The sequence below is a fragment of the Triticum aestivum genome, chromosome 1B, assembly GCF_018294505.1.
Source record: "Triticum aestivum cultivar Chinese Spring chromosome 1B, IWGSC CS RefSeq v2.1, whole genome shotgun sequence".
Lineage (NCBI taxonomy): Eukaryota > Viridiplantae > Streptophyta > Magnoliopsida > Poales > Poaceae > Triticum > Triticum aestivum.
This window is the reverse complement of record NC_057795.1, coordinates 687,029,076-687,040,275: the sequence shown is the minus strand read 5'-3', so window position 1 is coordinate 687,040,275 and position 11,200 is coordinate 687,029,076. Positions and strand designations below refer to the sequence as shown.

General features: G+C 49.1%; 1 protein-coding gene across 1 annotated transcript; it reads left to right on the top strand.

Moving 5' to 3' along the window:
• The first annotated feature begins 564 nt into the window (after nt 1-564).
• LOC123149364 (probable receptor-like protein kinase At2g42960) lies at nt 565-9,567 on the top strand. Its single transcript, XM_044569009.1, has 9 exons — nt 565-891; nt 2,037-2,721; nt 2,829-2,933; nt 4,800-4,922; nt 5,012-5,182; nt 5,351-5,480; nt 5,895-6,104; nt 6,191-6,271; nt 8,152-9,567. Exons 2-9 carry the CDS (start codon nt 2,054-2,056, stop codon nt 9,310-9,312), a joined length of 2,649 nt encoding a protein of 882 aa, XP_044424944.1. The 5' UTR covers nt 565-891; nt 2,037-2,053; the 3' UTR covers nt 9,313-9,567.
• The last annotated feature ends 1,633 nt before the right edge of the window (nt 9,568-11,200 follow it).

The window sequence follows — 11,200 nt, the reverse complement described above, 5'->3', positions numbered from 1 at the left end:
ACGTCGAGCTCGCCCTCGTCCAGGACCACGCGCCGACTCCCTCTTCTCCGATGACCTAGCCAGGTCGGACCGCCATTGAAGACCGCAGTGTAGGATCACCAACACCGCCCGTCGACCACCGCTTGACGAACACCGCCACACAAGCACACATCTCCCTCGCCATCCCATAGTAGACCCCCTCGCCATCGTGTCCGCATGAGCTTTGCCTCGGCAACGGCGACAAGGGAGGGGAGTAGACGGGACGACTGCTAGGGTTTCGACCGCCCGTCTGGTCCTCTCTCACGAAAGGGTAGATTCACCCAAATATAGCTCACCCTTTTTTGTCAATACTAGGGTTAGTTGCATAACCCGGTCAATTCGACACATGGCTCCATCCTCATCAAACAAGAAGCATCAACAAACATTTTTGGCATCATCATTAGGCTACGAGTACACGCTAACCATCCATCCATCCATTAACCCCCCACTAATCATCATCACAAACAACCTCAGCCCAACGTCCCTCGCAAAGCCATCACGGGGTGCGCGTAGCAAAGCGGAGAACGGCGGATTTCCTCGCCTCTCCCCTCCATTCTTTTTACAGCTGTGTTCCTTCCGCTTCTGCGCTCTCACTCGAGTGACCCAAACTTTAATGCCGCTTGCTCCCCTGCTCCCCCTCCCCCTCCCAATCCCTCCCACATTGATGCGCCGGAGCCACGCCGACGCGCCGCAGCTGAGCTAGTCGCCGGAGCTGGGACAGCTCCAGCCGGCGGCACAGCGCGCGGCAGTGAGTGAGGCGACGGGGATAGCGACAGCGGGGGTGGTTGGTTGGTGCTGCTGCTCCAAGAACCCTAGAGGAGCACGCGGGAGGCGGCCGCCAGGGGTTTCTCGCCGCCAGCCGTCGCTCCACAGGTGATCTCCCCGCCTCCACACACTCTCCCCCCTCCCCCGTCCGGTCCGTTCGCATTGGGGCCGGCGAGTGCCTCCTCTGCTCGGAAGCTGCGCCGCCGTAGGCGTCCGTCCATGGCGCGCGCGCGGGTTCTTGGCTACCGGATCCTGGTAGTGCCTTTGATCCAATGCGTCCGGAAGGGCTTCTGAGATTGGTTTGGCTCGATTCGATTGGATTCTTTCCCCGGGTAGCGAGCAAGAAAGCGCCGAATCTTTTCTTTTGCAACGGAGGCCCAAGGGGAAAGCTTTGATTTGACGGGGATATGCGCGATTCGTTTCGTTCTTGCCCCATTCGCTCCCAATCCCCAGGTTCTTGATCTGGCCGTGGCCTTGAGCTTCCAGGAGTTCACAGTTAGTTGTAAATGTGTATGTGTTAGTAGTGTTCATCTCGGGAGGGGGCAGGTAGTCGTCGGGGAGCAGACGGTTCATCATCATTGACTGGCTTGCTCATCTAATTAATTCGCTTCACATGGAAATTGTGCCTCATGTTCTTCCTTTTGATATTTGTGGTGAATAATGACTGCTTGCTGCTCTTATTATTGCTCTATTTATGCTGTCCTCACCCAGATAAGTAGGAGTATGTTATCAATGTAATGCACCTTTTCATCCCATCTCCAGTCAAAAGCATGCCATGTTCTGATAGTATTAATCTCGGTTTGTCTTCACTGCTGTGTCCACTGATGTTTATGGCACGTTCTGGTATTAATCCCAGCTGGTTTTCCTTGCTCTGTTCAATCAAGTGTGTTGCCATGTTCTGGTATTAATCTCTTTTTGTCTTTCTTACTGTGTTCAGTGAAGTGTATGCCATGTTCTGATTTTAATCTCTTTTCGTCTTTGCTTGCTGTGTTCAATGAAGCGTATGCAATGTTGTCCTCATATTAATCCTGCTCATCTTTGTTGCTGTGTTCAATGAAGTGTATGCAATGTTGTCCTCATATTAATCCCAGCTTATCTTCCCTGTTGTGTTTAATGAAGTGTATGCAATTTTGTCATATTAGCCTCAGTTTGCTTGCTGTGTTCAATGAATTGCCACCTTGGTTTTGGTTATTATATTACATCCGGTTGAGTGGATGCTAAGCTAACACTACCTTACTGATCCTGGTGTGCAGGCCGCTCCAAAACAGAGATGGTGACAGCCGAAAGCCTACGTGCCGAGCTGTCATCCAAGACGCCACCGTTTGGCCTCAGGCTGTGGATAGTGATTGGCATCAGCATCTGGGTGGTAATCTTCTGTATACTAGGTTTCATGTGCTTCTGGTCCATTTACCGGAGGAAGCCGAAGAAGTCTGTTGATAAGATCCCAGTATCTCAAATCCCCGATGTATCAAAGGAGATTGCTGTGGATGAAGTGCGCCAACATGCTGTTGTTGAGAACTACCAAATGCAAGAAAGCCACACGTTGACGGTGCAGGAGAAACCTCATGAAAAAGATTCTGGGAAAATGCTGGGACACTTGGTCAGGACAAAGTCGAGTGATGCTGATAATTTGAGCCAGTGCAGCTCGGCCTACCAATGCGATAGGGCCGGTAGTGCTTACTCTGGCGATGAAGGCAGCTCGGGCAACGCTAGGAGGCAATATTCTCAGTATGCGACCATCTCCGCATCTCCTCTTGTTGGTCTCCCGGAATTTTCGCACTTGGGTTGGGGCCATTGGTTCACTCTGAGGGATTTGGAGCATTCGACGAATCGCTTCTCTAAGGAGAACATCATTGGAGAGGGTGGATATGGGGTGGTTTACCGTGGTCGACTCATAAATGGGACTGATGTAGCAATAAAAAAGCTACTGAATAACATGTAAGGAACTCTGGATTAGATTTGGTCCTTGAGGGTCACATTTTCTTTACAAAAACTTGCTCTGTGTGATGTCACCATACTGATTGTGTTTTGATATGGCACTGCAGGGGCCAGGCAGAAAAGGAGTTCAGGGTTGAAGTTGAGGCTATTGGCCATGTCAGGCATAAAAATCTGGTCCGTCTGCTAGGATATTGTGTTGAAGGAATCCACAGGTTAGCTATTTTCAGTCACCTGCACCATTGGATGGCTAGTTTCATTTGTGCAGTAAAATTTGTTTACATCAAATGGCTACTGATTTATGTTCACTTGCACACTAGAGTTGATCAGTCATTAACTCTTGACCACAAAATATGAAGTTTATATCATTTCAAACATTTTTTTTCTTTGTGGAACTGTCAAACATTTATAGCTCGACTCAACTTCATAATAATGCATGTGCCAAAGTACATCCATCTTGTATATTGAAATCAACCCTTCTGCACATGTTTTCTTGCATGATATCTGACCATTCATAAATAATACAGATCTGAGTTAATCGTTGTTAAGACTAAATCCAATACAGAAAGATTTGCAGCCAAGCCCTCTATAGAGCATTCTCTCAATTTGTTCGATTCTTTGTTTGGTTCAGTGCTTCGTGTTATGGACATTATGATGTAGGTTGTTATCTTTAACATTTTAATTTGCTGAGTAGGGCCCACACAATTGAGAACCCTCTTCAACTCTTAAGTCTTAATTGGTCAAGAATATATTATATTAAACTATTCCTCATTAAGTACAGAACATCTGTAAATATCAGAGCCATGAGTTTAAGGTCAGAAATACAAGAAAACTACCACCTGCCTCAGTTGTTTCTTCTTGATCGTTAGCGCTACTATACTCTCTGCTGTCCTGCTTACAAACACCATAATGGAACAGTCACGACTGCCCGTCTTAACAGAGTTAGAGTGTGAGACTGGCATGTTGTAAAACCTTTTCTAGTCAACATCGCTGAACATGGGGGAATATTGTGATTGGTGAACTATGCCCAAACAGAAATCTGATAAGAACCTCTCAAAATAAATCTGATAAGAAGAGCCCTGTCATAACTTCACAAGTGTTAAAGGTCAATGGTGGTATGATTGGAAGACTGTAGATAGATAGAGATGAATTGATATACATGAACGGCTTATTGGTCGAGACAGCTGCTCTCTGTAATAGGCCTGGACATGTGTCATCAGAATCAAGCATTTCCTCCACAGTACGAGGTTGGCAAACTGTGATACCAAATGGATCCTTAACTACAATTCAGTCTGCTACTATTCGCCTAAGCTGTCACGGCTAGCTTGGTAGAACCAGTGCTGCTTAAATCGCCATCAAGATAAGAATTTTCTTGCGAAACAGAGGTGCTTTTAGATAAACTAACTATCAATCCTCTAATGGTCAGTGATATCTTCTTCAAGCATGTTAAATTTAATCAGCCAATACAATGTACACATGTGTTATTTTTTAAAATATTCCAGTAGTTATTTGAGAAACATAATTAGGAAGCGTGCTTAGCTAAGTTGGTGGAAAGGTGCGGGTGTACATCCCCGCCACCCAGGTTTTGGTTCTCTACAACTTGGATATGGTTCACTATTTTTTTAGTTTATTTAATAGGTACTTCGTATTAGGTATCCATCATTTCTTCCCGACATATCTGGCTACAGAAACAGGAAAATCATCTTATTTTTTCTGACGTCTTACAATTTACTTTTCCTTTTGACAAACATCCGACACATTTACGGTAGGGGTCTGAGAATTGTTTCGTATCATTGACAGCAATATATTTTGTTTTCCACTTCATGATAAATCGAACATACCAGTGCCATTCTAGTTTCCTATTTCAGTACATATAATATAAGATATTCTGTAGTACATAAGCAGTTTCCGGTTTGTACGATAACAGTGTTTGTTATGTTTTCTCCATGAAGATTCAGCTCTGTGTGTTTAAATTTTCATGGTGAATGTACATTGTGCAAATCATTCTTGCTTCATGTGCAGCATATGGTCTATGACTTATTTCATCTTCCATCCCTTTGTTAAACTTATTTTTGTTCCAGGATGCTTGTGTATGAGTACGTGAATAACGGAAACTTAGAGCAGTGGATTCACGGCGCCATGCGGCAGCACGGTGTTCTTACCTGGGAAGCTCGAATGAAAATCATTCTTGGAATTGCTAAAGCGTAAGAATCAAATCATTCATCTCTTTGCACATTTCATTACGCACACTTTTAGTTGGGCAAGACATTATATCAAACTAAATGATATGCAGGCTTGCTTATCTACATGAAGCCATAGAGCCAAAAGTTGTGCACCGTGATATCAAATCAAGCAATATCCTAATTGACGAGGATTTCAATGGGAAGCTTTCTGATTTTGGATTGGCCAAGATGTTGGGTGCTGGGAAGAGCCATATCACGACTCGCGTTATGGGAACCTTCGGGTATGCCACTGTTGTTTTTGTAATTTATAATTACCTGGCTGTAGTCATGGAAATGTTTGATATTCACATACAGCAGGAGCTTTTAAATGTTAGAAGATTTTTGTTCTTCGTGTATAAAAGCAGTTAGCTTTGTAGGAGCACTGAACTTTTATGCTGCCGTCGTTTCAGGTATGTGGCCCCTGAATATGCCAACACAGGTCTGTTAAACGAGAAGAGCGATGTCTACAGTTTCGGTGTGCTGCTACTGGAAGCAGTTACTGGGAGGGATCCTGTCGACTATGGTCGGCCAGCCAATGAGGTGAGGATATATTCTACCCATAGTTAAAAAAAGGCGCGCCTAAGCAAGCACTTAAGTGCGCCTAGGCTCTAGGCGATAGCAAAACGCCTAACGCCTAACTGCGCTGCGCTTAATCTGTGCATAAGCATACGCGTTGATCAGAAAAGTGCAAGGCGGTGGCAAAACGCACAATTAACGCCTAGCGCTTTTTTGAACTATGATTCATTGATTCTACCATCTCAAGTGTATCAGCTTGATCAGTAGTAGCCCATACATACTATTCCAGTGTCCATTTTGTTTCAACAGCAAAATAAACATCATTTAAACCTAGTCCCATTTCTGTTACTTGGCAACTAATTTTTTTCTGTTGTGTTACCTGTTGGCTGCTGGGAATGTATGTTAATCATTTAAACCTATGACATGAATGACGTGCAGGTGCATCTGGTGGAGTGGCTCAAAATGATGGTTGGCACGAAGAGAGCCGACGAGGTGGTGGACCGTGACATGGAGGTGAAGCCAACCATCCGTGCTCTCAAGCGCGCCCTCCTAGTGGCGCTGCGGTGCGTCGACCCGGACTCCGAGAAGAGACCCACGATGGGTCACGTCGTCCGGATGCTCGAGGCAGAGGACGTCCCGTCGCGGGAGGTTGTACCACCTTACCCACCGCTTCCTCCCACAACGCCATTTCCTGACCATATACCTGAATGTTTTGTTCTGATCTTATACTGAAGGACCGGAGGAGCCGGAGGGGCGGCCACGCCGGCGGTGGCAACGCGGACGCCGAGTCCAAGGCGAGCTCGAGCGAGTTCGAGGTGAGCGGCGACTCGGGGCCCTCGGCGAGGTTCCAGCCCTGAAGAACGGCGTCGTCGACGAGCGAGGGCGTCCCCGAGAACTCGGCCCCGGCCGAGGGCAGTAGAGATAGCATGATGGGCATTTCCTGTAGGACATTGCATTGCATTGCGCTTCATTTTGCATTGTAGGCGGTAGAGAGAGAGAGCAGTGCTGATTGATCATGCGTGATCATCATCATCATCCCCTGAGACTGAGAAGTGAGAACCTTTGCTGTAGCTTCGTTTGGGCAACCCTGTACAGATCGTTTCCTCCTTTCTTTTCTGTTTTCTTTGTCTAGGGTATCTCTTTGAATGAACAATCAATAAACCTATTAAGATTTTCTAGGGTATTAAGATTGTATTATTAAACGTCCTTTAGTTAGCTTCATTTCCATGATGCTTCATATATTCGCAGGTGGATTTTTTGCTCTCAGGCTTCATGGAGCCTGAAATTTCCAAAAATTCAAAAGAAAAAACTTTTTAAGTTTTCAAAAATCTGAAGATAAATATTGTTTATGTTTCTAAATGCAAGATGTACATCCTGTATTTAGGAACAAAGGGTGTATAAGTGTACTTATAGATGCATGCTGGATGTGTGTAAAATTCATCATGAAATATGTTTTGACGTGCTTTGCAAAAAAACATTTACTTTTATAGTGAATAATACATGTGCTAGAAATATGTGATTTTTTGTATAGCTCGTATATAAATGCCATGAACTTTGCAGACAAGTAATATATATCCATATGTATGTGTTTTTTTTTCAGAATTCCTTAAAACCTAGAGAAAATTTGTTGTTTCGTATTGAGGTCTCCAAATTCGTACAAAATAATACCAACTTCTACAGTGCAGGGTTTGTATCTTTAGATGCATCATCAAATATACTTTCCCTTTTTTTTTGCAACATTAAATATTTAGTAGTGTTTTCCATAGACCTGGCTGAAGATAATTTGTCGTTGTTGTTGTTGACATTTGTTCAAAACAATACACTTTCTAAACACTACTAGTACGTAGTATGGTGTTCATGCAATTTTCATTGACGTGAAATGGAGTTATGCCAAAAAAAAACATCATGTGAAGTTATGCAAAAACAGAGAAACAATTTTTTTGAGAAAAAAAGAAGAGCAATTTGTTGAGGGCTAACACGGCGGCACAGGCCCAGTGAGGCTCACGCGAGCGCACGGCCCATTCGCGAGCCCGGAAATATCTCATCCGTCCGGCTCGCATAAACCCCGTACGGTTTCTCCCCACCAGAATCCCCATTCTCCGCCCCTCGCGCCGCCATGGCCACCGCCGCCGCCGCCGCCGCCATCCACCGGGCCGCCGGCCCGATGCGCTCCGTCGCGCTCGTCTCCTCCAGGTCCCGCTCCCTCCTCCACCTCCTCACCCCCGCCCGCGCCCTCTCCTCGTCCCACGCCTACCACCCCTCCGCCGCCGCCGCCGTCCCCAGCCAGGGCCACCAGCACCCGCCGCCGCAGCAGCAGTGGGGCCCGCCTCCCCCCGGATCCCCTCCTCCCCAGTGGTCGCCGCAGGGCCACCCCCCTCCCCCGCCGCCGAACAACTACTACCAGCAGGGGCCTCCTCCTCCTCCGCCGCGGAACGACTACCAGCCGCAGCGGCAGGGGCCTCCTCCGCCGCCGCCGAGGAGCAACTACCCGCCTCGCCACGGCTACGGGCCGCCTCCCCCGGCTCCGCCCCCGCCCCAGCAGCTGGATCCTATCCCGCCGTGGAGCAATCACTACCCGCAGCAGCAGCAACAGCAGCGGCAGGGGCCTCCCCCTCCCCCGCCGCGCCACGGCTACGGGCCGCCGCCGCCCGCCCCGGCCCCTCGGCAGCAGCAGCAGGGCCCTCCCCCGCCGAAGAACAGTTACCTCCAGCAGCAGCAGCAGCAGGGGCCGCCGCCGCCCGAGCCCGCGGCGGGGCCGGAGAAGCTGATGGCGCTGTGCAGGGAGGGGCGGGCCAAGGAGGCGGTGGAGCTGCTCGAGAAGGGGGCGCGCGCCGACGCCGCGTCCTTCTACGAGCTCGCCGGCGCCTGCTCCACGCCCAAGCTGCTCGAGGAGCTCCGCAAGGTGCACGACTACCTGCTCCGCTCGCCGTTCCGGGCCGACCTGCAGCTCAACAACCGGTTCCTCGAGATGTACGGCCGGTGCGGCAACATGACGCACGCACGCAGGACGTTCGACCATATGCCTGACCGGGACATGGCCTCCTGGCACCTCATGATCGAGGGCTACGCCGGCAACGGGCTAGGGGACGCCGCGCTGCAGCTCTTCGAGGAGATGAAGCGGTGCGGCATGGCGCCCACCGCGCGCACCTTCGCGCTCGTGCTCGACGCGTGCGCCAACTCGGAGGCCATCGAGGAGGCCTTCCTCTACTTCGACGCCATGTCCAGGGACCACGGCATCGAGCCCGGCATGGAGCACTATGTTGGGGTCATCGAGGTGCTGGGCAAGTCGGGGCACCTCAACGAGGCCGTGGAGTACATCGAGAAGCTGCCGTTCGAGCCCAACGCCATGATCTGGGAGTCGCTGCTGAACCTGGCGCGCATGAACGGCGACATTGACCTCGAGGACCGGGCGGAGGAGCTGCTGGTCTCGCTCGACCCCTCCAAGGCCAACCCCAAGAAGCTCCCGACCCCTCCCCCGAAGCGGCGGCTCGGGATCAACATGCTGGACGGGAGGAACAAGCTGGGGGAGTACAGGCTGCCGCCCAAGATCGAGAAGAAGGTGGTGAACGAGCAGCGCTACGTGCCCGACACGAGGTACGTGCTCCACGACATTGACCAGGAGGCCAAGGAGCAGGCGCTGCTGTACCACAGCGAGCGGCTGGCCATCGCCTACGGCCTGATCAGCACCCCGGCCAGGACCCCGCTGCGCATCATCAAGAACCTCAGGATCTGCGGGGACTGCCACAACGCCATCAAGATCATGTCGAGGATCGTGGGGCGGGAGCTCATCGTGAGGGACAACAAGCGGTTCCACCATTTCAAGGAGGGCAAGTGCTCCTGCGGCGACTACTGGTGATCCATCCAACATGGTTCCTCAACCCTATTATATATGTGTCGTGTCGACAGGCAGACATGCTCTTAGCGCATAAGCAGCAGGTATATCAAGGTATCTGTTGGTACTTGGTACTGGTAGCAATAGAGACTCTCCCCTCCCCTCCTTATGGCTATTTCTTCAGTTATGTTGTTTCGAATGCGTAATGTCGTCGTAGCCACTATCTGTTCAAAAAACTATCGCTTCTTGATGCACAAATTAATACCTTATTGGTACGAATCGACCGATGATCGTGTGTTTGATATGGGGCTCCTCCTGTGTTGTTGGTCGGCGATCAGACTACGTGATTGTAAGAGGTGGTTATATCCCGGTCTCCTTTGGATCAACAGGTAAACCAAAACTAGTCTTGTATGTCCATGTTGCTATATATATTTCAGACCAGTATGTGCTATTGGAAGAGATGATTTTTGTTGCACCCACCCACTCCTAATGCTCCTTGCTGACAAAGTGAGAAGAGGCAGCTGAAGAAAAGCTCTTGGAGCTAGTTTGCTGCAGCATGTTACGATGAGGTTTTGCATCTGGGCTCTCTAATTGGTGGCCAAATTATTTGTTCTTTCTTGCTTTAGTGCAAGTTTACTGCACAATGAGAAGTTGGAGGTGATAAAAGCTAAATGATTTCCATCATGGAATTACTTAGAGCATCTCTAGCAGACCCCGCATAAGTGGTCAAACCCGCAAAAAATTTGTGTTTTACAGTTTTGGGCGAAAAAAATGTCCAGAACAGAAACCGTAAAAGTAGTCCAACCCGTAAAATTTTTAAGGGCCACCGCAAATGCACGCCCGAAACCCTTATATTTGGAGGTTGGAGGGCTGAATATAGGGGGCCCCGTATACAGGTCAAGCCTCGTCGGAGCAAACACGCCGCCGCAGAGTTTGCCGGAATCTGCCCTAAACTCGCCGGAATTCATCACCGCACATCGGAAAAGGCCGCTAGACGCCGCAATCGATCGCCGCCGGTTCGAATTGGACGAGCTCGACATCGTCGTGGCCTCCCATGACCTCAGCCTGGCCGCCGAAATCCTCCCGACGCGGCAGGCAAAGGGGCATGGCTCGCCTGGCAATAGAGCAAGGCGTGGCCGGCAAGGCTAGGCGCGGACGACGGAGGCGAAGGGTGTGACCGGCAGGGACGGGGCGCGGCGGGCTGGAGGAAGGGGCGGCAACGGCTGGACTGGAGGAAGGAGCTCTTTATTCCAGTTTTACAGTATCTGTTCGGCCGCGCTAGTTTCCGACCCGCAAACGCGATCTTCGTGAAACTGCAAACGCGTTTTGCGGGTCAAGTTTGTGCGGGGTCTGCTAGAGTTGCTCTTAGCAGGAGAGTTTGATTAACAATCTCCATGTGGAATGAATGCAACATGTAGTATATATAGACATATTTTTAGAGTGTAGATTTCATTATGGACTACATACAGATGCATATAGACAATATTTTAGAGCGTAGATTCACTCGTTTTGCTCCGTATGTACTAGTCCATATTGAAATATCTAAAAAGACTTAAAAATTTAGGAAAGGAGTGAGTATATGGCAATAAACATATGGGAGCAGGAGAATCCAGCCTCATGATCAAACTGTCCATAAGGCCCAGAAGGCCTCCATTCTTTTTAGTGTCATATAATATGACAGTCTTAAAACTGTTGTTCATGTGACCACTGTTCACCATCTTCTTCCTGTGGCATTCCATCTCACATGTTTATGCGGAATGACTTTCTTAACGGCGAGTTGCTCAGAGGATTTACATCTTCTCAAAGCATGGTTATTGCTCCAGAATCACGTGCAAGTCAGGCTCGTCCGAACTCCTGTGCATTGCAGATGTTCCATGTTGCTGTATCGTAGTACTTATTAGAGATAGCATCA

Excerpts from the sequence above, each read along its gene's own strand:
- LOC123149364 (XM_044569009.1), top strand. The coding sequence starts at position 2,054 with ATGGTGACAGCCGAAAGCCTACGTGCCGAGCTGTCATCCAAGACGCCA. Across the intron at positions 5,481-5,894 it reads ATGGTCGGCCAGCCAATGAG|GTGCATCTGGTGGAGTGGCT; the intron begins GTGAGGATATAT and ends AATGACGTGCAG. Across the intron at positions 6,105-6,190 it reads AGGACGTCCCGTCGCGGGAG|GACCGGAGGAGCCGGAGGGG; the intron begins GTTGTACCACCT and ends CTTATACTGAAG.